Source organism: Squalius cephalus (genome assembly GCF_949319135.1).
Source record: "Squalius cephalus genome assembly, chromosome: 8".
NCBI lineage: Eukaryota > Metazoa > Chordata > Actinopteri > Cypriniformes > Leuciscidae > Squalius > Squalius cephalus.
In genome coordinates this window covers 42,872,625-42,897,701 of record NC_137129.1, presented here as the reverse complement: position 1 = coordinate 42,897,701, position 25,077 = coordinate 42,872,625, and the positions used below count along the sequence as shown (strand labels likewise).

General features: G+C 41.7%; 3 protein-coding genes across 4 annotated transcripts in view; all 3 read right to left on the bottom strand.

Moving 5' to 3' along the window:
* LOC307163352 (uncharacterized protein) overlaps window positions 1-25,077 on the bottom strand; it is a gene marked incomplete at its 3' end in the record, with an annotated part of 222,469 nt that overhangs the window by 187,745 nt on the left and 9,647 nt on the right. The gene's annotated exons all lie outside the window — the stretch shown is intronic.
* Window positions 78-25,077, bottom strand: part of LOC307163720 (uncharacterized protein) — a 29,195-nt gene continuing 4,195 nt past the window's right edge. For both annotated transcript variants that reach the window (XM_079879933.1, XM_079879934.1), the window contains exons 6-8: window positions 784-1,023; window positions 626-676; window positions 78-481 (exon numbers count right to left, since the gene is read on the bottom strand). In XM_079879933.1, the coding sequence (XP_079736059.1) occupies window positions 630-676; window positions 784-1,023 (287 nt within the window). In that variant the 3' untranslated portion in view covers window positions 78-481; window positions 626-629. The remainder of the gene's footprint in view (window positions 482-625; window positions 677-783; window positions 1,024-25,077) is intronic.
* Window positions 13,038-21,620, bottom strand: LOC307163753 (uncharacterized protein). Its single transcript, XM_079879982.1, has 4 exons — window positions 21,543-21,620; window positions 21,095-21,436; window positions 13,943-13,987; window positions 13,038-13,817 (listed from the first exon to the last, which is right to left on the bottom strand). The coding sequence occupies exons 1-4, from the start codon at window positions 21,601-21,603 to the stop codon at window positions 13,645-13,647; spliced, it is 621 nt and encodes a 206-aa protein (XP_079736108.1). The 5' UTR covers window positions 21,604-21,620; the 3' UTR covers window positions 13,038-13,644.

The window sequence follows — 25,077 nt, the reverse complement described above, 5'->3', positions numbered from 1 at the left end:
TGAAATCAACGTGACATGATGCCAAAACTTAATCATGCTCTATTCCCTTCCTCTTTTGCCACTTTTTTTTTTTTTTTCAGCAAACATAAAATCTACAACTGCCAAAGTGTGCTTCATCCTGGTCTTTTTGTTTACCGCTCGCGCATGCTGATTTCTTCTAGAAACTTGCATCGTAGCCTACAAGTCAATAGGTGTCATCATCGTACAGTCCACATACATGTCCTACCCAAATTTATAAGATCCATGTCGCACAGTGTGATTTGTAATGATCTTATAGACCTTATGTAGCCCCACTGCGCCCATTGTCTTTTGACTTCCGGTCTGTATTTTCACAGTGATTTACTACTGTATTCTGGTTCCTCTGCATACTTATCTGCCGGCTGCAAGAAACGCTGGTATTTCCTGATGCTAAAAAACACAATCACACCCACCAGAGCCAGAGCTCCACACACAGACGGCACAATAATCCAGATCTCTACAGCTGGAAGGAGGAAAGTGGGAAGAAAACACAGTTTTTAAAAACACAGTTTTTAAAATGTTTTTTCTTAATTAACTCTAACTAATTAACTCTTTAACTAATTCTTAAAGATTTTGTAAGTCTCTCAATAACTCCTCTTCTACTTACTATGTTATTCAGTGTCATCCTTGCTTTCCACTGGTGAGTCTGTACTAGATTCTGTAGAGGAGATTAAAAAGTTAGTCGCACCATTTAGCATCAATTTACTGTTCAAATCCTGATATAAAATCAGCTCAAATAGTTCTCCTCATCTGATCTTCTCTCACCTGTGACTGAGACTGTGATCAAGGTTTCTCCTTCATAATCCAGAACTCTGTATGTTCCAGTGTCAGTGACTGTAAACTCATTAATGATCTCGTCACTGACGGTCAGTCGATCACTGTTGACCCCGTGACCTCTCGTCCACACCTCTGTCCAGCCTTCACTAGAGTTTCTCTCCACTTTATCAGCGTTGATCAACAGAACATCCAACTTCAGATCCTCTCCTTTCTGCACAGAGATCTCATCTGAGGAGGAACACACACATTCATCATTATTATAAAGGTGTCAATCAGTCAAGACATTAAAAACATATTTATGATTAAAGGAACCAACTTTAATAATTAAAATCAGCCACTGAAAAGCCTATATTGGTTTGTTTTTGCTGATCACAGGCCATGCATGCAATAGTAATATTATTACATTGTTAACATTATCAGGAAATCCAGAAAGCACATGTTGATGTTTTGATCAGTTTTGACTGTCTTTACCATGAATATGAAGATGATATTCCCTGATTTGTTGCTTCTCTTCTGTCTGATTATTAGTGTAATAGACATTCAAAATGTATTTTCCAGCGTCACTGCAGATCAGATCCTTGATGACGACGTCACATGATCCTTCTTTAACTCGTCCACTACAGTTTTTCTTCTCACATGTGTGTGTGTGTGTGTTAACCTGCTTGTGAACTCCAAACCTCTGTTCATTTAATTTAAGACTTCTGAGCAACGTTAATGAACTGTACTTTTACCAGCTTTTGGTCGTGTTTGTCCCAGGTCTGTGTGTTACCCGGATTTGTCATGTTCTGTGTTAAAAAATAATAATATTAGCATTAGCACATGTGCTGTGTGCTCGCACGTGCTGAACTGTGTAACAGCGCCATTTTAGCTCTGTGTTCTTCACTTTCTATATTTCATGTATGCAAAAATATGTAAAATGATGGTTACTTAAGTTCATAGTTTCTCTGTATTAGTGTGAATTGATGAGAAATGAGAACAGAGACAGTGTTTTATATTTGATTTTTTTTAATGAATGCTTTATTTTGAGTTTTATTCCACTATATGTTCACGATCACCTAGTAAGAATGTATATTCAGCAGTCTCAGATCTCTCGCTGCTGACTTCTGAGCAACGTTGATGAACTGTTCTCTAACCAGCGTTTGCTCATGTTCATCCCTGTATGAAGTGCAATCTTGAGTGACCGTCCACTTGCTCTCAGATTACATCCACACAAACACAGTCACAAATGTTCCCCAAAAGCCTGTTGTCATATTGTTATGAAGCATCAGAGTCTGGGGGATCCATTCGCAGCGTGATTTATTAATAAGAGTAGTCAAACAGGCAAAGGTCAGAACCAGCAGATACAGCAGTGAAGACAAGGCTTAATCGTAGTACAAAACCAGGCAGAAGATCAGGGCAGGCAGCAAACAATCAAAGTCAGAGATCCAAGCAGAGGTAACGTAGGCAGGCAGCAGACAGGGAGAAATCCAGAAACGGGCAAGGTCAAAAATACAAACATGCAGTCACAGGAATAAACGCTCAGTAGAGTTCACAACAGTAAAACAAGACTTCGCAGTGAGGGTGAGAATGTGTGAGACATAAATAGTCCATAGAATGAGGATCAGGTGTGACTGTAATCAGGAACAGTGCAGGTGAATAATGCAGTGCAGGTGTATGAAGTAATCAGTCCAGGTAGATGCAGGATGGGAAATGTAGTCTGTGAGTGAATATGATAGTCTTATGTGGAGTGCCCTCTGGTGGCTCTCAAGTGCACTCCAGCTTGTGACCGTTACATAGCCCCCCCTTTAAGGAGCGGATTCCAGACGCTCCTAAAACTGTCCAGGAGAGAGGTGGAGCGGAGGCGGACCCGGGGGCGGGATGGAGGGCCCGGCTCGTGCAGCGGAAGAGGACCTGAAGACTCCGGCAGGGCGGAAGGCCAGGGCGGAGCAGGCTGTGCAGGCGACCAGGGCGGAGCAGGCTGTGCAGGCGGCCAGGGCGGAGCAGGCTGTGCAGGCGGCCAGGGCCAGGGCGGAGCAGGCTGTGCAGGCGGCCAGGGCGGCCATGGTACAGGAACAGACACCGGCTCAGGAACAGACACCGGCTCAGCGGCGGCCATCTTGTCCGAAGACACTGGCTCGGCGGAGACCATCTTGTCCTGAGACACTGGCTCGGCGGAGACCATCTTGTCCTGAGACACTGGCTCGGCGGAGACCATCTTGTCCTGAGACACTGGCTCGGCGGTGGCCATCTTGTCCGAAGACACAGGCGTGGTTTCGGCCATCTTGTCCGAAGACACAGGCGTGGTTTCGGCCATCTTGTCCGAAGACACAGGCGTGGTTTCGGCCATCTTGTCCGAAGACACAGGCGTGGAGTCGGCCATCTTGTCCGAAGACACAGGCGTGGAGTCGGCCATCTTGTCCGAAGACACAGGCGTGGAAAGAGGAAGAGGAACAGATTCAGGCTCAGTATCAGGATCAGATTCAGGCTCAAGAACAGATTCAGTCTCGGCGGGACGAGACTCTTGACGGGCGGACGTGACGTGAAGCTCAGTCTCTGGATCGGCAGAAGTGACGTGAAGCTCAGTCTCTGGATCGGCAGAAGTGACGTGAAGCTCAGTCTCTGGATCGGCAGAAGTGACGTGAAGCTCAGTCTCTGGCTCGGCAGAAGTGACGTGAAGCTCAGTCTCTGGCTCGGCAGGACTGACGTGAACAGTCTCTGGATCGGCAGGCAGGAAGTGAAGCGTCTCTGAGCTTGACGGGACCAGCGGCGGCGAGGGCTTTGAGCTGGGTAGGACCAGCGGCGAAGAGGACTCTGAGCTGGTTAGGACCAGCGATGAAGAGGGCTTTGAGCTGGACAGGACCAGCGATGAAGAGGGCTCTGAACTGGACGGAACCAGCGGCGAAGAGGGCTTTGAGCTGGGCAGGACCAGCGGCGAAGAGGGCTCTGTGCTGGACGGGACCAGCGGTGAAGAGGGCTCTGTGCTGGACGGGACCAGCGGTGAAGAGGGCTCTGTGCTGGACGGGACCAGCGGTGAAGAGGGCTCTGTGCTGGACGAGACCAGCGGTGAAGAGGGCTCTGTGCTGGACGAGACCAGCGGTGAAGGCTCTAGCTTAGCGGGAATGTCGCTTGCTGTCTCAGGCGCGGCGGGCATGATGCTCTCAGTCTCAGGGGCGGCGGGCATGACGCATATTGCCTTGGCTTCGGCAGATTTGGCGTGAAGTGCGGGCTCGGCTGGACTGGCGTGAAGTGCAGGCTCGGCTGGACTGGCGTGGAGTGCAGACAGTGACATGGCGTGCCACGGAAGGAAGCTCTCCAGACATCTGGAGAGTGCCTCTCTCCAATCCAGACCGGAGAGATCGGGGAGCTCCCTCGGGTCGACCTCCTTAGCCCCCAGCCGGTAACACAACTTAATTGCTTCATCACCCAGAGAGCAAGAGGCAGCGAGAGGAACAAACCCCCAGGTGTACTGGAACAGATCGAGGCTATCCAGGGCCAAGGCCGCGATCTGTCCAGCGAACTCCCGGCTCATGCTGGGAAGATCAGGCGAGATCCGTACTGCTGGATTTCTGGAGGTCATAGCTGCTGGATCTGGGTGTGGCGAAGTCTTCTGTTATGAAGCATCAGAGTCTGGGGGATCCATTCGCAGCGTGATTTATTAATAAGAGTAGTCAAACAGGCAAAGGTCAGAACCAGCAGATACAGCAGTGAAGACAAGGCTTAATCGTAGTACAAAACCAGGCAGAAGATCAGGGGCCCGTTCTTCGTACGTTGCTTATTACATCCGAGATCAAATGACACATCCAAGATGATATCATCGTGCGAATCATGATCTGGCTAACTCGGTTCTTCGAACACACTTGCCGGATATGATTAGTATCGCTGGATTGATTTATCTGAGATAACTGCGCGTTCATGCGCTGGTTAAAAGGGGATATGTATCGATAGTAGAAACATTGATCAGCAACGCTGCTATTGGCTGCTCAGCGTGGCCAAAGAGCGCGCTCAGTTTTTCTCCTCAGCAGAGCAAGAACTAATAGTCGAAGTTTATTAGGAATTTTAATGTTTAATCAAAACGCCAGGGGATACCTCAAAGTCTGCAAAAGCCAGGAGAGAGGGCTGGCAAAAAGTAGCAGACAATTTAAATCCGTTAGAAGTGGCCATGTTAGATGTTTTTATCACTTATTAGCCTATATTTTTGTATTTTAATAATTGCAAAATTACTTTGTTCATTGTAATGTCAGTCACCACACTAGAACATGGGAACAAATAAAAGTGAAGTACAGAAATATTCTACATAATGGTAATTTTTAGTTATATTATACTCTCTTTTATAAAAGGCACTGTTAAATAAATGGTGTTCTGTTTATAAAAGCAACCAAGAAAAAGGCTGAGAAAAAAATAGAAAAGATCTTAGTAGCCTACACTGTAAAATAATTTTTGCTGCATTAAATTAAGGCTGTATAGTCATTTCAACTGTTAAATCTTGAGTAATGATGAATTGCTTTGACTTGTGAAAGTGAAAACTGATAAACTTATAATGTAAAAATATTTTGTCAATATGAGTTATTGATCACATTTTTCCCCAGTGTCATTGTAATGACATTGTGTTTTCCTCTTTTGTGCACTTTTACATAATACACCAACACTTGTATCTGTTCCCAAGAAAGTGGTGGCTGAAATATGTGCAGTAAGTGGACATTTCAACTTTCCAAAGGAAAGAAAGTATAAGACTTTGTAATGTCTATTTGTTTCCATTGCACTGGACAGTGAATAAAGCCTCTCAGATAACTGTCATATGGAGGAACTAGCCTACCTGCAAGTGCATAAATAACTTTATTTCATTTATACTTGTATGCTTTATGGCTGCAATATAAGTTGCAGGATTCCACATCTACAGAAAGGCCTACAGAAGAGTCTGCACAGACAGAGGAGACATAGGCCTACAGTGGGCAGTGTATAGCCAACTTTTCCTTTTTATTTGTTGCATGAGGCATGTGTCTAATATCTCTCATTGCAGGCACTTGACCACTGGCTTTTCTTTACAAAGAACAATTGAAATAAACTCAAGGAACTAAGCATTTTATCGGTTTTATCGGTAGTCTTTTATTAAATATTCAATGAAAAGTGTTTTTTTTGTGGCAATGTTGTGTAATATGGCACATGCAACAATGTCACATGGCCCTGTCAGGTGTGCAACCCTCAGACTTTTCAGACACTGAAATCTTCCCTTTAGTTAGCCAAAGTTCATTTCATTGTGTGCCCTTGTCCTGGCTGGAGCTGCATTGTAACTGGTTTGGGTCAGGGAATGGGGTCATAAAACACCTGTCTGCAGGAACATGTCATAATCACTTATGAAAAAATGCAGTTCTGTTAGGATCAGCATAAGTGTATGTAATACAGTGAGCTTGATATTTAATTGTGGAACTTTTCTTACCACTTTCAAATAATGTGCATAAATGTGAATCTCTGAAAATTCTCAAGTCATGCACAGATCCTGGCCATTTTGCTTTCACATTTGTGATATGGAAGATTTTAGTCAACTGCCTTTTTTTTATTTGATATAATATTACTAATCTGGAATATTAAGAATCACAATAGTAACTGGGCTGCACATTTACATTGTGAACCCCCTTTCTGTTCACATAATCCCCTTCATTGAGGCCTTGATGGCAGTCTATGGAGCCTATAGTCTATGGTACCAATCACGTTAGTGAAGCCTGAGTGACATATCTGTAATCGGCATGGTCATGATTGTATGATCTTCATAAAAAAGTATGATAGCCTAAAAAAAAAAAAAAAAAAAAAAAAACTGCTTTACAACATTGGGTCTTAAGTGGCTTGGAAATGCCAAAAAAAACCTAAAAAAAACTAAAACTGTCTTTTAAACATAAAAGCGACAAAAACCGACAATCTCGACGAATCACGAGAACAAATATATATCTCAGAAAGAAAGTGCACTATCGCGCTGCGCTGGACTTCCCGTATCACTATCAGCTCCACTTATGAAGCCGGGATCTAATCCTGACTGTTAACATGAAATAAGCCTGCTCCCGAGCAGGTAGTGATGTTACATATGACACTGAAGCTTCGATGCGCGTATCACATAAGCGACACAATTTGTAGTGAAGCCCCGTATCGAGGCGTGTATTGGTTTACTAGAGTCACGTGATCGATGACAAACGAAGCCTCACTTTCTGTCCAGTCACGTGCGCGTTTCGCTTTGGGTGTCAGAAGACTCGAACTTCAGATCGTATTTAACGAGTCATTGTTGACTCAGTCTGGTTGATATTTACAATTATTGATATTGACATTTAATAACAGATGATCCTATCAGACAATGTCCTTATTCATTGTGTGTGTGTGTGTATAGAGAGAGAGAGAGAGAGAGAGAGAGAGAGAGAGAGAGAGAGAGAGAGACATTAAATCTTATTGAATCATATAAGCATAAGCTATTATATTTTATTGTCACACTTAAATGAGAAAATTAATTTATTTAATGAACAAATCAAACACAAACATGTAAGGCTTTTATTTGTACACATAACATTGAAACTATGGAGTGTGTTGTGGTTGCTTGCTTCATCTGCCAGAGCTTCTAACACACACAGGCTTCTGGCAAATTTATTTTAAATAAGCACCAGGTGGCGCTGTTCTCGGCGTTGTTCTCAACACTCTCGAAGCTTTGAATCTTTTCCCAGAACAGTCAGGGGAAAGCCTCAGTGATTCATGAGGCTTCATTTCCCCATCCCTACGAGCAGGTTTAAGTTTGCACACATGTTGCTATGACAGCAAGTCCAGGATGAGCGTCGAAGAACCAAACAATCCAAGATCATGCCAAATCGCCAACAATCAAATCCAGCTAAGTGAGTTAGCGACGTACGAAGAACGGACCCCAGGGAAGGCAGCAAACAATCAAAGTCAGAGATCCAAGCAGAGGTAACGTAGGCAGGCAGCAGACGGAGAAATCCAGAAACGGGCAAGGTCAAAAAATACAAACATGCAGTCACAGGAATAAACGCTCAGTAGAGTTCACAACAGTAAAACAAGACTTCATAGTGAGGGTGAGAATGTGTGAGACATAAATAGTCCATAGAATGAGGATCAGGTGTGACTGTAATCAGGAACAGTGCAGGTGAATAATGCAGTGCAGGTGTATGAAGTAATCAGTCCAGGTAGATGCAGGATGGGAAATGTAGTCTGTGAGTGAATATGATAGTCTTATGTGGAGTGCCCTCTGGTGGCTCTCAAGGGCACTCCAGCTGGTGACCGTTACACATATTTGACATTCACATGAACATGTAAAAAATAATTAAAATATTTTAACATTAAAAATGGATGAATAATCAAGTGAACCCGAGTAGCTTCAGTCCAGTAAATACTTATCTTACACATTTACTTTATTAAAATCATTAAAGATTTCAGAGCTAAAAAAAAAGACTTTGCTTGATAAAGTATGAACTATCAATCAGAGGACAGAAGGCATGAAGTAGATTGTGTACAACAGGTTTTTCAGCAAAGTTTTGGTCGTATTGATCATTTCTGAGCTACATTATAGGAGCGACAGATACTGGGAGATACAAACATTTACTGGCAGATTATGACAAATATAAAAATGAAATTCATAAAATTTTAACATAAACGTAATAAGCTAACAACTATTTAAACATGTAAGTCCCCTCCAAATATTGCAAATATGTGAAATATATAAACTTTTATTCTAATCAAACTTGTTTTCTTGATTCAAATAAAGCTGTGGTCACTGTTGAATTATTGTTCAGTAATATTCCTTTATTCCTTTTTATTCCTACAGCCTAAACCTCTTCTATGAGCTGAGAAGTTTCTTCATTAAAACACATTTGAGAAGAACATGTTTGACTGTCTCTGGTAATAAAGCCACATTTGCTGCACAATTATGTATTATAAACTTCTCTCACATTTCCTACTTTATTTATTTCATAAAAATGTTTTCCCTTTCCTTCCTTTGTCCACAAATCTTTCCATCTATTCTTAATTATCTTTTTAATGAACCCCTATTCTCGTCTATAAAATGCCAATTGTGTGTGTGATACGTGCATATACATGTGTGTAAAGGAAAGAGACCGTCGATTTGTATTGCATTAGATCCTTAAAGACACAATAGATCGCAAGTAGGCTATGGTATCAAATCAATTATTTATTTAATTTGCGGACGCGTGTGTGTGTGTGTGTGTGTGTGTGTGTGTGTGTGTGTGTGTGTGTGTGTGTGTGTGTGTGTGTGTGTGTGTGTGTGTGTGTGTGCAGTGTTGGGGAGTAACGGAATACATGTACCGGCGTTACGTATTCAGAATACAAATTATGAGTAACTGTATTCCGTTACAGTTACAATTTAAATACACTGCTCAAAAAAATTAAAGGAACACTTTGAAAACACATCAGATCTCAATGGGGAAAAATATCATGCTGGATATCTATACTAATATGGACTGGGTAATGTGTTATGAACGAAGGATGCCACATCGTTTGATGGAAATGAAAATGATCAACCTACAGAGGATTGAATTCAAAGACACCCCGGAAATCTAAGTGAAAAAATTATGCAGCAGGCTTGTCAATTTTGCTGAAATTTCATTGCAGCAACTCAAAATGGTACTCAGTAGTTTGTATGGCCCCCACGTGCTTGTATGCATGCCTGACAACGTCAGGGCATGCTCCTAATGAGACGACGGATGGTGTCCTGGGGTATTTCCTCCCAGATCTGGACCAGCGCATCACTGAGCTCCTGTACAGTCTGAGGTGCAACCAGGTGATGTCAGATGGACCGAAACACAATGTCCCAGAGGTGTTCTATTGGATGTAGGTCAGGTGAGCGTGGTGGCCCTTCAATGGTATCATTCCTTCATCCTCCAGGAACTGCCTGCATGCTCTCGCCACATGAGGCCGGGCATTGTTGTGCACCAGGAGGAACCCAGGACAAACTGCACCAGCATAGGGTCTGACAATGGATCCAAGGATTTCATCCCGATACCTAATGGCAGTCAGGGTGCCATTGTCTAGCCTGCAGAGGTCTGTGCGTCCCTCCATGGATATGCCTCCCCAGACCATCACTGACCCACCACCAAACCGGTCATGCTGAACGATGTTACAGGCAGCATAACATTCTCCACGGCTTCTCCAGACCCTTTCCTGTCTGTCACGTGCTCAGGGTGAACCTGCTCTCATTTGTGAAAACCACAGGGCACCAGTGGCGGACCTGCCAATTCTGGTGTTCAATGGGAAATGCCAATCGAGCTCCCTGGTGCTGGGCAGTGAGCACAGGGCCCAGTAGAGGACATCGGGCCCTCAGGCCACCCTCATGAAGTCTGTTTCTGATTGTTTGGTCAGAGACATTCACACCAGTGGCCTGCTGGAGGTCATTTTGTAGGGCTCTGGCAGTGCTCATCATGTTCCTCCTCGCACAAAGGAGCAGATACCGGTCCTGCTGATGGGTTAAGGACCTTCTAGGGCCCTGTCCAGCTCTCCTAGAGTAGCTGTCTGTCTTCCTGGAATCTCCTCCATGCTCTTGAGACTGTGCTGGGAGACACAGCAAACCTTCTGGCAATGGCACGTATTGAAGACTGCCTGCGCAACCTCTGTAGGGTCCAGGTATCGCCTCATGCTACCAGTAGTGACACTGACCCTAGCCAAATGCAAAACTGGTGAAAAACAGTCCGAAAAGATAAGTAGGGAAAAAATGTCAGTGGCCTCCACCTGTAAAACCATTCCTGTTTTGGGGGTTGTCTCACTGTTGCCCATCTAGTGCACCTGCTGTTAATGTCATTAACATTAAAGCAGCTGAAACTGATTACCAACCCCCTCTGTTACTTAACTGACCAGATCAATATCCCAGGAGTTTAACTGACTTGATGCTATTCTCTGATTAAAAAGTGTTCCCTTTATTTTTTTGAGCAGTGTAGTTGGTATTTAGAATACAGTTACATTGTTGAAATCAATGGATTACATGACGATACTTCTCTGTTTCACGAGTTTATTCACTCTCTAAATAAATTAAGGCAACTCCATGCATTTCCCAGAAGCCCCCATATGAAAACGAAAAAAAATGCGCGGTTTGCGTGATCAGTCACAATGGAGTCGGAAGAGGCAACACGGAGCCGGAACAACAGAGCAGGGCAAGAATGCGTTTCTGTCTTGGAAATTCAAACAGCATTTCACATTAAAGAAAGAGAAGGGAGAACGAAATATAACTGTGCAGTGCAACCTCTGCTTGCCATCAACTAACCTCCTTTCAGCGTCGTGGACTCCACCTCCAACCTGAAGAAGCATCTTAAAGTAGGCCTACGTTTTTTTCGATTACGTGCAGTCAAAACTTGAAATATAAATTCTCAGAAAATGCATTAATACCATAGTGAAACGTATGTTTATATATCCATACTCCCTTAATAAAGGAGTCCAGACATTAGAAACATATCGGTCTAAATGCGTTTTATATTTAATATGAGGGAAATAAACATGCGTGACACAAAAAAATCTTTAACTTTTAGGTGGCAAAATATATATAGCCTATAGGCTATATTTTGTAACTCTGTGAATTACTCTGCGCAAACCAAAAGTAATAGCCTACTACTCACCATATGAAGAAGGGTTGGCTCTCCACAAAACATAAAATATTTATTTTATTTTTCGTATTCGCATTTATGAGAAAAAAAAAACAATGTTACGGCCGTGACAGTTCTCCGTTACGGACGTGAGTGCTCTGAAAGCGACACTAAAAGACTGCTTTAAAACTTTCACAGAGACCTCAAGCAGAAAGCACAAAGCCTTTCTTTAAAGTGAATTTCATTTTGTATTAATTGTATCTTAATTTTAATCAATGTTTCATCAACCAATTGCCTGGATTTAATAAGAAGTAAATATACAATAGAATCAGAGGCGCGTGAACTGGAGCTCGTCTCATAAATGAACGCCCGTTTCACACATACTCTGTTTGCAGTGCGTATGCGGTGCGTATTTTTTTCCCGTACCCATGATGTTAACAGGTTAGAACTTTCACACTGCGGTCCGTTTATCCGTTCCAGTTGCGGTGCGTATACAGCAGTGCAGCGATCGTTTCCGCACCGAGTCTATTTCTGCTGTGCTGCATGCGCTGAATTAAAGTGACAGCGCATGTTTCGTGGTCAAAATGAACACAGATTGAGCTGGAAATGTAGTAATTTCACCATAAATTAATTAAATAAAATGTAGTAATACCATCATAAATGTAGCCTATTTAATTAAATACTGTTTTTTTTCACAGTCATCTTTTTACTTTAAGACCGGGGTAAAGCAATGAAAAACATTTGTTTATTAATAAACAGTTAAAATATCTCCTTTCCATATTTGACATATTCATAATTATTACTTTTGCCGGTTCTTTGTGACAGCTTTTAGGTGCTTTATTGGCATACGCGTCACCACCGCATCACCGCACCCCACAAGAATAGGCCTGTTTATTAAGCAAGATTTGATGGCCGACACTTATAAAATGCAACTCAATGTGGAAGTAATCCAAGTATTCAGAATACATTACTCAGATTGAGTAACGTAACGGAATACGTTACAAATTACATTTTTGGGCATGTATTCTGTATTCTGTAACGGAATACATTTTGAAAGTATCCTTCCCAACACTGTGTGTGTGTGTGTGTGTGTGTGTGTGTGTGTGTGTGTGTGAAAGCTGGAAATAGTCACGTGGCTCTCCTTACTGCTTGCGTAATATGTATATAGCCTACACAATATGACAATATTTATTAGTGCAACGGAGAGCTGTGTGTGTGTGTGTACGCGGCGGGATTTCGGCTGGAATAGAAAATAGCTGTGGCATCGTGAGAGGTAGGGTATCACCAAAGTGTGTGTTTATTCACAAATCCAGTCCAGGCAGAGATCAATTCACTGGTTTCTTTTTAATAATCAACTCAAAACTCCAAAACGTTTTAACCAAAGAACTCTTCCAGCTTCTCTGAATGCTCTCTAACAAAAAACAGTCTCTCTGTTCTCAGATCATTATCAGCTTTTCTCCTTCACTCGCGACCGCTGTGTCCCCACCCTCACCGCATATTTTGTGGTTTTCTTTGAAGTCAGTCAGGAAATCATTATTGTTCTTTGCATGACATTGATGTGAAACCTTTTCTCTTCTCTAGATTGTCATGGCAGATCTGACATGACTGAATATATACAGTTATGTTTGAACAGGTTTAGCTTTGGTAATGATCAGGTTTTTCTGCCAGAAAATGCACACAAAACATATAATTATTATTTAGCTGTTTATTTGATCAGATCTCTCAGTAATACATTTATCATTGAAGACATCTGTTGACATTTTTATTTAATTATGAATTATGTGCCATAAAATAATTTGCATTTATATTTTCTCTTGAAAACAGATTTAAAGCTCATAGATACATATATAATGTCTAAAGATATACAACATAATGATATTCAAGTATGTTTGCTGTTCTTTTTGAGCTCACTCTTTACATGTAAAAACTGCAGTTATGTAAGTCATACCACTTGAACTCTAAACTTTGAATATTGGTTATATATGCTGAACTAATAAACATTGCATTAAAGAAGTGATTTGATATTTAACTGAATATTATTGTCAAGCACAAATAAACACTCAAACCTGAATAATCACCACACCCTTAATGACTGGTTTGCTGTTTATAAAACTAGGTTTACCACATCATCTCAGTTTCTCTGAAGTGGAAGTGATCAGGCCAACAGGAAAAGACATCTGAGGCACAATTTGCAATTTTAATATGTGACAACTATAGCAGTGCTGATATAACTGGCAATGCGAAGCTCAGGGATAGGCTTATATTGAGTTAGATTGTAAAAATAAAGCAGAAATAGATGTCATTTAGCTGATTTGTGGCTCATTATAGATGCACGTTTCGCTGCTCTCCATCCTTTCTGCTGTCCACGATGGTAAATGATTCCTCCTGCGATGATTGTAGTCAGAAAAAACACAAACACAGCCAGTCCAACACCACCGAACATCAACACACGCTCCGTCACCGTCACTCCATCTACAGAGACAGAAGAGTTACTCACATTCATATAAACAGACAGTATTAACTCATAACTTAGATTTAGTGCTGGATCTCCAGTCACTCTGAAAAATGAACATCCAAGATAATGATAAACATGTTACCTGTGATGTCAACAACGTCTTTTGGTTCTTCTGTTACAAAAAGACCTGTACAAATTATCAGTTTATCAAACAAACACACACAAAAAAACTTTTTTAGTTGTTAGTTGTATAGTAAAGTGGGTTAATAAGAGCTTCTGTCCCAGAGTGTCGGCCCAGATCCGGCCCACATCCGGTTCGTGTGGAATCCATGTGTACCAGATCTGGGACGACACTATGATGCTGACTGGAGTAGTTTTTAACTTTAAGTTGTCCTTTGTGCAATATAAATTGTGCATAATGACATATCAGGGCCTTTAGAATTTTTCAGATCAAGAAAAAAAAAAAAAAAAAATTCAATGTGCCCAAATTTTTTATTAGCAGTGTATGTTTGTGATCTGAATATGTATATATACAGTACTGAAAAACGGTAACCTAAAAATGGTAAAATCTTAATTAACTGGTTTTATTCAAATTAAAAAAATATTATTTAGCATCACTGAGTCAATCTAAATACATACATTTTTACCAACAAAACGTCTTGGGTTAATTCCGTAACCCATGTTCCCTGAATAGGGAACGGGACTCTGTGTAGCGATGACGCAATGGGAACGCCTTGGGGTGGTGCTGATTGTCTGAACCCGTATAGAATCACGGCAATTCACAGGCTGATGGCGCGGGCGCCTCCTCAGTGACGCTACGTCACTCACTCTTATACAGTGAACACGCCATTAGCTCCTCAGATTTTCCACTGATGAAGAAGAAGCCCCTTCGACAGCGAGAGGAGTTTGTTAGTGAACGCAGCATCTCGTTCCCTATTCAGAGAACATGGGTTACGCAACCACAGACGTTTTCTTTCAAAGGTTGACTCGACGCTGTGTAGCAATGACGCAATGGGAACGATATACCACACACACCAAGCTAAGCGCTGCCGGATCTGGCCCTAGGAAATCTCCTAACATAACTTTTTTCTGAGCCAGACCAAATTGAACAAGGACTGAAGCGACTAGTTCATACGGAGCGAACCCGGGAACCAGGGGCCGCATTTAAATCCAGGTTATAAAACCTGATAAAAGTGTGTGGATAGGACCAACCTGCCGCCACACAAATGTCTTCCAAAGGAACTCTCCTAAAAAGAGCCTGGGAAGACGGATACTCCTAGCAGAGGGAGCTTTAACGCCCAGAGGTGAAGGAAGCTTACGCACCTCATAAGCCAAAGAATTGTGTCTCTCACCCAGTGAGAGATCCTGTGCTTAGAGGTGGTGAGCCCTCGGCGGCTGGCCCCAAAGCATATAGAGAACTGAGATGACTTGCGCCACTGGCCCGGAGCGGTCCACATATGTCTTTAACCCTCTGAGGTCGAAAAACGCGCCGGCGCGTTTTGCTGGATTTTCTTCACATAGTAGCAATTTTAACCAGAAAAATCTAAAATTTATTCCCAATAAATTTTAGAACTATATTCCCTATAGTTTCTCTTCATATCAGTATGTTCACTTTTTTTTTCTTTCAGGGCCCAGATGCCACTGAGTCCTGCTGCCTTCAACATTCACATGAGTCTCTGTAACATGGTAAAGTGAAAATCAAACACCTTGGAAATGAAAGGTATGTACAGGGTGGGCCATTTATATGGATACACCGTAATAACATGGGAATGGTTGGTGATATTAAAGTCCTGTTTGTGGCACATTAGTATATGTGAGGGGGCAAACTCCTCAAGATGGGTGGTGACCATGGTGGCCATTTAGAAGTCGGACAAACAGGACTTTAATATCACCAACCATTCCCATGTTATTACGGTGTATCCATATAAATGTACGGTGTATCCATATAAATGGCCCACCCTGTGCAATGTTTTTAGGAATGGCACAAAGGTCTCTGTCTTTGGATGATTGTTTTCAATAGTGTGTTTTTTGTCATTTGTTTTGTATCTTTGGATTATGTTGTGTTGTAAATAAATCCAAACAATCAAAAAGCCATTCTTTTTTAAATCTCCTCTTTCTTTGTGCAAGGTTGCTCAGAATGATAGGGTCTGATAGCTCCTAAAATAGGGCCATTAGGGAGTGTCTTTGTCTTTCTCAGGTGTGAAAAGCTTACATATTAATGAGATGATCCGCCCCTCCCGCATAAAGCTTTTTCACACAAAACACGTCTTAGAAATTTTGAATCAATATATTGTCTTCTCTGAATGAGCAGTCAGGATGATTTTCACATAGTTTTGGAACAAATATTCTAGGCTATGTGATACAATTTTCAAAAGTCTTGTGAAGAAATAATCAGTATGGGTTTCATGACCTTATTTCAGTGACAATTTTTTTTTTGTATTTTCACAAACCACGCATAAATGTCATTATCTCAAAACTACAAACTTTTACATACATGCTGCTGATATTTTATTGTAGCAGAGTTTGTGCTGAATACAGTGTAATCAGACTTTAGCCATGAAAATGTCACAAGTAACAGAAATAAGCACAAATGTCAGAGCATGTCAGAACACCTCCAGGACCCAGAAAACACCTCAGACCCCAGAGGGTTAAAGCCCGAACGGGGCAAAGCAAATTAAGCTACTCCTCCTCAGCAGAGGAAAAAAGAGGGGGACTAAAAAGGGGAGCGGAATGATGTGGACAAAACTTTGGGGACATAACCAGGTCCGGGTCACAGAAACACCTTCACAAGACCTGGGGCGAACTCCATGCAAGGCTCACTCACAAAAAGAGCCTGCAGATCCCCCACATGCTAGAGAAACAGAGACTCTTCAGTGGTCTGTCCCTCTCTTCTGAGATTTTCAGTAAAGCTGAAGCTGCGGGTTTAGCTGGCTGCCTCAGGTCAACGTGTCAACGGGGGGCGCTGGCAGGAATTAGACGCCCATAAGCTCCCCTTTTTTCTGTGTGCGAAGCGGTCTCTGGGTGCGGGGGCAGGAGTGGGAGGTTCATGAGCCCTCCAGGACATAAACTGCTTAAGGGCAACCGATTGCGTCTTAGCAGTTTGGAATTTGTCAACCACTGAATTGACCGCCTCTCCAAACAAACCTGACTGGGAGATAGGGGCATCCAGTAGAAAGACCTTCTCTTTTTCGTGGATTTCAGTGAGATTTAGCCATAGGTGGTGCTCAACAGCCACCAAACCCACGTGTGCAGTGTGCTTAGTTGCACTCAGCGCAAGGTCGGTAGCTCTGCGGTAGAGACCTGCGCGGGAAACAATTTTCAGTCCCGCTCCCGCCCGCTCCCGCAGTGTTCAGTCCCGCTCCCGCAAAGATTTGTCATTTTTAGTCCCACTCCCGCCCGCATCTGTGATATTATGTCCCGCTCCCGCCCGCAAATGTCCGCAAGACGGCAGGCAGGATGTATGTTCACTTTCTGTCTCACGAAAGGTCTTGGAAAAAAAATGCGATTTGTGTCCGTTGTATGTTAAAGGGGTGGTTGATTGCGATTTCACTTTTTTCATTTTAAATAGTGTGTAATGTTGCTGCTGGTGTATGAACAGTATCTGCAAAGTTGCTGCACTGAAAGTTCAACGTAAGCAGAGATATCGTCTTTTAAAAATCAGGAAGTTTAATGCCTACAAAAACGACTTGAATGGGACTACAACGAGATACTTCCCGGGTTTTATACGTAACTAACCCACATCAACCCTCCCTCCGGAATATGCAGAAAAGGGGGCATGGTCATATTTCTGCGGCGAAGAGGAAGAGTTATAGTGGAGAGCTGTAGCCATGCCGTCGAAAGTGTGTTATTTTCACCCAGTCTTCTGTGTTCGGGCTTCCTACGGACGCTGTAGTTCGTACATTAACATTGTCATGTCGTTCAATGGCTAAAATTTATGTTTGATTATGTTCCTGAAAATTACAATTGTAATTTAGCTCTCTGTGCTGCGCATTTTACGGAAGACAGCTTCCAGAATCTCCACGAATTCAATGCCGGATTCAACAAGAAACTGTTACTAAAACATGAAGCAGTTCCAACTTTAAAACCAGAGGCAGCAGTTGTTGGGCCACAACCTGTAAGTAAGACTTAATAATTTTAAATGTATTTGCATGTATAATTTCAGACGTAATGTTTTAGTTTTATCAAGGACGTAAACAAATGCCAGTGCTGGCTTTAGTAGCCACTTAGTTCGTGTGTCTATGACAAACGCGTACAAACATTTTGACCTGAATTTGTAGTTATGTACTAATTTTGTAAATGTATTTTCCATGTATCCTTTATGATGTCATTTTTAGATTTGATCAAGAACGTAAACCAACGCTGTTTGTTTATAGTAGCCAGTTAGTTCGATGCTATTTTGTGTGTATAAGACAAACATGTAAAGTTAAAAAAATTATATGTATTCGATAAAACAATAACTTTAAAAAACGGTATTACTCAGTCATGTATATTAAATGTTTAATCAGGAGAAAACCGTATCTCAAAAGCTAACAAGCAGCAGTAGCATTTTCAAGTAACAGCGTATCGAAATTCTGATATAATAATAATAGAATAGAATAGAATAGAATAGAATAATAATAATAGAAAAATGTACCGTGTTTGCGGAGGTTCTGCTTGACTCTCTTCATTGCCGCTTTCTGGGTCTGATTCTGGCTCTGATACGGCAGTACTGACACCATTATTTACATTTGACCGGAGCACATGCAACTGTCGCCCGTAAAGGTAATGGGCGTGAAGTTTCCGACAACGTGCGCTACGCAGTTTAGCCAATTACAACACACCGGCCCAACTAACCAATCTGAGCCCAATGCCTGTTTCTGAGGGAGTGGTTTCATAGAATCGGGAAGTCAACCGGTCGTTCAAATGACAGAGGAGAAAGCGGCTTACAATAAAAGTGAAATTTATGAAAAATAAGGCTTAAAAAAAACAAAAAAACACGAAGACATGTTATATTGCACCCCATAGACACAATCATGCAAAGAAAAAAAGCAGTAAACCACCCCTTTAACACCTTTTGGCATTTATCGCAGCAGGCAAAAGGTAGTTGATTCCCCTCTCCATCATGCACAACCGAAAAAGACTGCCAAATGTCTGATTTGAGGTTTCGTGATTTTTTTTTTTTGTAGTAAATGTGCCTTTCTTTAGAGAAGTGCTTACATCTGAAGCGCTTAGGCCTATATCTGAAGCACTAGAGGTGCTCTTTTCCTCGTCCATGCTGTCTATTTTGAACTTGAAGCTTTCGAATTCGAACACGGAGCAGCGGGAAGGAATTGTCTCTAAACAAGTGTGCGTGAGATTGCCCTACCCCAAACGACAACATCCAAGTTTAGGCTGCTTAAAACGTTTTTATTGCTGCCAAACAGAATCTCCCTCACAACTACAAATTATGTATGCTACTTTAATCATTTATATATTTTACTCTACACTCATATTTAATTTGCGGGAGTCCAGCGTATCATCCCACACCCGCAAGTGCACCTTCATCATCCCGCCCGCTCCCGCAATGACCTTTCAAAATTTGTCCCGCGCCGCTCTGTTTTGCGTCGGGTCCCGCGGGAGTGCAGAACTCTACTCTGCGGAGCTCCTTGACCGCTTCTGGTGTACGGCCCCGTCCTCATCCATTTCCTTAAGGACGTCCGCTTGGTAGGCCTGAAGAATGGCCATAGTATGGAGCACCTTACCTGTCTGGCCAGCCACCATATAGGATTTGCCTACGAGAGTGGAAGTGGTCCTACATGGCTTAAAAGGAAGAAGAGGGTGGGACTTCCAGGAAGAAGGCGTAAGATGAGTGGCCAATGTGTCCTCAACCACTGAAGTGCACGTGTAGCCCTGCTCCACAGAACCACCCAGGTTGGTGAAGTCGGCGACCGCAGCGTTAGTCAGCCGAGCAGAGAAAGGCTACCTTCAGGGCCTTGAAATCTCACAGTGAAGAGCGCTGAAAAATGGCAGCTTTCTTCTAATGGGGCGCGAAGTGGATTGGCAACTCAGAAAACGCTCATCTATCTTGGAGGTCTGAGAATTGCAAGGCTCGTCCGTTCTCACAAAACTTGCAGCCAGATGCTCCAAAAATAGCATGTGACAAGCCGAGACAGTTCACACACTTACCGTGCGGGTCGTTGCTTGCAATAAAGCGTGAGCACAGAGACTGGCAATGACGCAAATCCATTGAGCTTCACTGAAAGGAGAACGAGAAAGTTACACAGAATGCGGTCGCTGAGGCCAGATAAATCACTTCTTCTGAAGAAGAAAATCTGAGGAGCTAATATAAGAGTGTATAAGAGTGAGTGACGTAGCGCCGCTGAGGAGATGCCCGTTCGATCAGCCAATGAACTGGTGTGATTCTATATGGCAGAGGTCTTCAATCCTGCTCCTGGAGGGCCACTGTCCTGCAAAGTTTAGTTCCAACCCTAATCAAACACACCTGAATCAGCTCATCAAGCTCTTCAGAATCGCTTGAATATTCAAAGGCAGGTGTGCTGAAGCAGGATGGAACTAAACTGTGCAGGACAGTGGCCCTCCAGGAGCAGGATTGAAGACATCTGCTATAAGGGTTCAGACAGTCTTGCAACCTATGAAAGATAACTGTTTTAATGGGTTAAATCAGATAAAAATGTATCTTTAAGGTAACCACTTTTTACAGTTATGGCTAATTTTCCCAGCCATAAATATTAGGGGTGCAACGGTTCAAATAGCTCACGTTTCGGTTTGTATCAAATACTTGAAAGAGAACTCAATATTTGCGTGCTGTCTGAGATGAGTACACACACACACAGACACACAGAAATCTTCTCACAATGTGCGCAAGTTCTCTTTCGCGTCTTGTTCTTGAATGTTTACATTGGCAAAGCTTAAATGAGTTTAGTTTTAAACGCCGTAGTAAAGTGTGCAGTTCAGGTCTCGCCTGCTCTCACAAGCTATCAACTCCCGAGTGATGATGAAGGCATAAATGACTGGTCATGGTTGAGCATTTGGCACTCGCATTGAACAGAGTTTACAGAGTAACCGTTTTGTTCACCTTTTTTGATTATCGCTGTTGTAATGTATTATTTGATAAGCCAGCAAGTGAATTTATCGACAGTGGAGCTGTCTGTACACGTTATTTTCAATAAACCAGATTATAGATGTGTCATCAGTTTTGAGATCAACCGCGGTGCAAGTGCGTCCCGAACCATGGGTGGAGAACAGTATGGTTAGGTTTTTTACCGAGAACTGTTACACCCTTAATAAATATGATGTGAAAACTGAAATCTGTTACCTTCGATCTCCAGTCTGATGGGTTTGTCGAAGTGCATCTCTGGAGTGTCAGACTTTATTCCACAGAAATAAAGTCCTGAATCTGATTCTGTTAATCCAGAAATAGTTAAAGAGACTCTGGTGACCCAACTGTCTGCTGTTATTATCATACGATTGCTGTTTGGATTGTAGTTGGTCAGGAGTTTTCTCCCGTTTTTGTCCTTCTCAGCAGAAATCAGCAGAACGAGCTCTTCAGATCTGAGATGATACCAGGCGACTTCATATCTGTTTCTCATGCTGCAGTTCAGAGTGATGTCTTCTCCCATCCGAACTCTCACATCAGAAGATCCTCCAACTGACAAATCTGGAGAGACATTGATAAACACACATCCTTTTAGATTATGTTTATGGTTATTGTATTTGAGATTGATATGTTAATTTCATGAAAGCTTGAAATAGAATATATTTACCACTGGATGTGATTTGCATAATCCAACAAGAAAATACACAGAAGAAAATGACTTTCTCCATTGTGTCTGTCGCTCGTAAAGGTGTTGATCAAACAATAGGTTTCAGATCAATGCAGAGACACTTAAACCACAGTTTCACTTCCGTCAGAGAAATATAAACCATTGAATAATAGTCTCATCAGTTTAAGGGTTGCCTTCTCACTTTATTTATTGCATCAAACACTATGTAATGAAAAACCTTATCTTCTTTTACTGAATGTGCATGGTTTACTAGACATTGACAAACTAAACTTAGTGTTTTGTAGATTTGTGAGTCCATGATCATATATATATATATATTTCTGGTTTCATAAACGTTTAGCTCTATGAACAGCTTCTGAAACATGTTTTTGGTTAATTAACCATTTTGACCATATTACATGAAAAAAATTTAACCAAATACAAACACAAATGATGTCTCTTCCTGGTTTACATGTCATACCATGACTTACTGCGCACGTGTTTTCTGAAAACTGAGGGAGGACGTCATTGTTTTTGGTAATGTGAGACAGGAAGCTTGCGCTGCAATTCTGACAGTGATGAAAGGAAAGATGCTCGAAAATATTTTAAACCAGCCACAGTTATTTATTAAGTTACACATTTAAATATAAAGGCAGCATAATGGAATAATATAAAAACATATCTCAATCATTGATCAATAGTTAATTTTCCCTCTTAAACCCTGAGCAATGCAAAAAATTGAGTGTGAATCAAATACAGCTGATATAAAACAAAAAGTCCTCAATAAGTCAAGTCAAGTCAAGTCAAGTCTATTTGTATAGTGCTTTTCACAATACAGATTGTATCTGTAGCGATCACCAGCTGGAGTGCCTCTGAGAGTCACCAGAGGGCACTCCACACCAGACTGATCATTTCACAAAACTACAATTCCCATAATGCTTCATACCTGGGACTGATTGCGCACTCACCTGCATCTCATTCAGACACTCCATATAAACCACACTCAAACAGAGGATCACTGCGAAGTATTGCATTGCCACGGACTGTAATCACTGAGCGTTTTCCCCTATTCTACTGATCTGTTTTTTGACCTCGGATTGTTATCTCGTTTCTGTCTGTTTGCTGCTTGTATCGACTTGGCTTGATCTTGGATTATTGTCTCTTGCTGCCTGCCCTGAACTTCTGCCTGTGACCTGACTACTCTCTGTGTCTGTTCTCTGATCACCCTGTTTTGCTGTTGCCTGACCCTTACCTGTTTTGACGTTCCTTCATTAAAGCTGAAAATGGATCCTACTGAGTCTTCCAATTCATAACAGTATCAAAGCAGCTTCACAGTATTAAATTAAAATAATACAACAATGATTGTTTCTAGTGGAATTTATTGATCGATAAAATTAAATTAAATATCCCCAAAATATCCCCAATAAGCATATTGATGAATTGATTCTGACAGATACTAGGCATTAGCATACTGAAATGATGAAGAAATATTTAATTCACATAGTTTTAAAGGGATTACCGTAGTACTGGAGAGCTGTATCACTCACATTCACCAGATCTACAATAATCAACATTTCACAGATCACATACAGCTTGATCTGCAATATCCCTTCAAAGCAGAATAGAGCAAAACCACAATATCTGTCCTCAGAAGACAAGACTGCTCACATTTGGATTAGATGATCCAGAAAAATCCATTTTTAATCTGTTTGGTTTACACAATATGAGTATACAGCCCATAAAAAAAAATAAAAAAAATAAAATAAAAAAAATATAGTTTGAAATCTTAAAATCCCCCAGAGGTCAGTTGAAAGCAACAGCAGTAAGGAAAAAAAAATATGATTAATATGGGAAAAGAAAAACAGCTTAGCAGGAAAACAGACTTTGGACACGCTCTTCCTCATGTTGCTGCATATTTAAACATATTTGTACAAAGCATACAAAATATCTGCTACATGACCTTCACAGTTAGGCACATACTGTATGATATCTCAATATTTTCTTGATTTTGTTGATAACAGTAATTAGATGATATTTTGTGTTTTTGTGCTGCCATATCTGTCTGACTTTTCATATTCTGGGCATTAAAGACTGATATTTTCTCCGTTAAATTGATTTCCAAGGTGATTTTTAACTTTAAATGGGTATTTTTCTAACCTAGATGTATGCATCATCTTTTATGACAGAATAATACGACACAATCGGATTAAATCAGTATCAAGAAAACTCATCTTTGGCACAGAAGCTGCATATGAAGAGGCATTTAGATGTATTTACACTGGCTGTTCAATACTGTTAAATCGTTAAAGAAAATGACCTCTGGCTTTGGCCACAGCGGTTCTGCTGTGGATTTATTTGGAACTACTTTTATTTGTGAAATAGAGCAAAAAACAGACATGCTTAAAAATAAGAATAAAACTCATACATGAGTATTTTGATCTCATATCTTGAATTCCAGGGTCATTCTGACTGTATTCTGCTAGTCTACATCACACAGTGAAAGTGTGCACTATCAAGGCCTGTTTTTGCTAAATGAGTGACTCAATAATGTCTGATTCCACATCATTAAACAATAATTATGATATAGACATCCCAAGTCTCCCGGAAGTTCCGGGAGTCTCCCGCATATTGCAAATGAGTTAAAATCTCCTGGAATCTAGAGCAAGCGAGCAAGAGCGCACATGGGAGACAGAGGCTGTTTCTCAATTCCAAGAACGCAGAGAACGGACTTGTGTTCTCGTGGAGACCGGTCTTGCCAAGCTTCCTTGGAAGAACGAACTCGGAAGGACGCAATGACTTCTGGGACACCAGGCGAGTACTAGCTCAAGTCTGCATTCGATGCATCCTCGGTATCAAGAACACATCCGGGTTCTTTCATGCGTCCTCTGTACTTACGTTCTTGAGAATTGGGTCTAAACTTTGACGGTTAATGATGACGTAAAAACGAGAACACAAGGACGCAAGATCGCTGAAGAACGCATATTGAGAAACACCCAGAGACTGTGTTCCAAACCGTGTAGCGCGCGCACGGCAGAGAGTGAAAGAGAGCGAGAGACCTTGCGTGTGTGTGCTAGTGTGCGTGTGTACCTCATGAAGCGCATGTAAGATAGAGAGCATCTGATTGGCCTGTTTCGGTAAATCAACCAATCAATTGTCAGTGTGGGCGGGTTGGGATGTCTGTGTCGCACACCTCCAGCTGCAGATATTCAGTATGTTGACTGAATCCTGTGCGGTTCTGTTGACTCTGAAGTAGGTATGGGACGGTATGAAAATTTAATATCAAGATTATAGTGACCAAAATTATCGCGATTATCAATATTATCACGGTTTTGTTAAAACGAGATGAAGTGTTCAAAAAGAGTTGATGATCACACTGAAGACATTTCAACAAGTTTTATATTTGAAAATCAACAAACAACAAATAAAACAAGCAGCTCTATGCATTATAATGACGGTCGTCAATAGCAACGCATTAAAACACCACGCACATCCATTGTAACGGCCACCTAGTGTTAAGTAGTGTTCATTACATGAA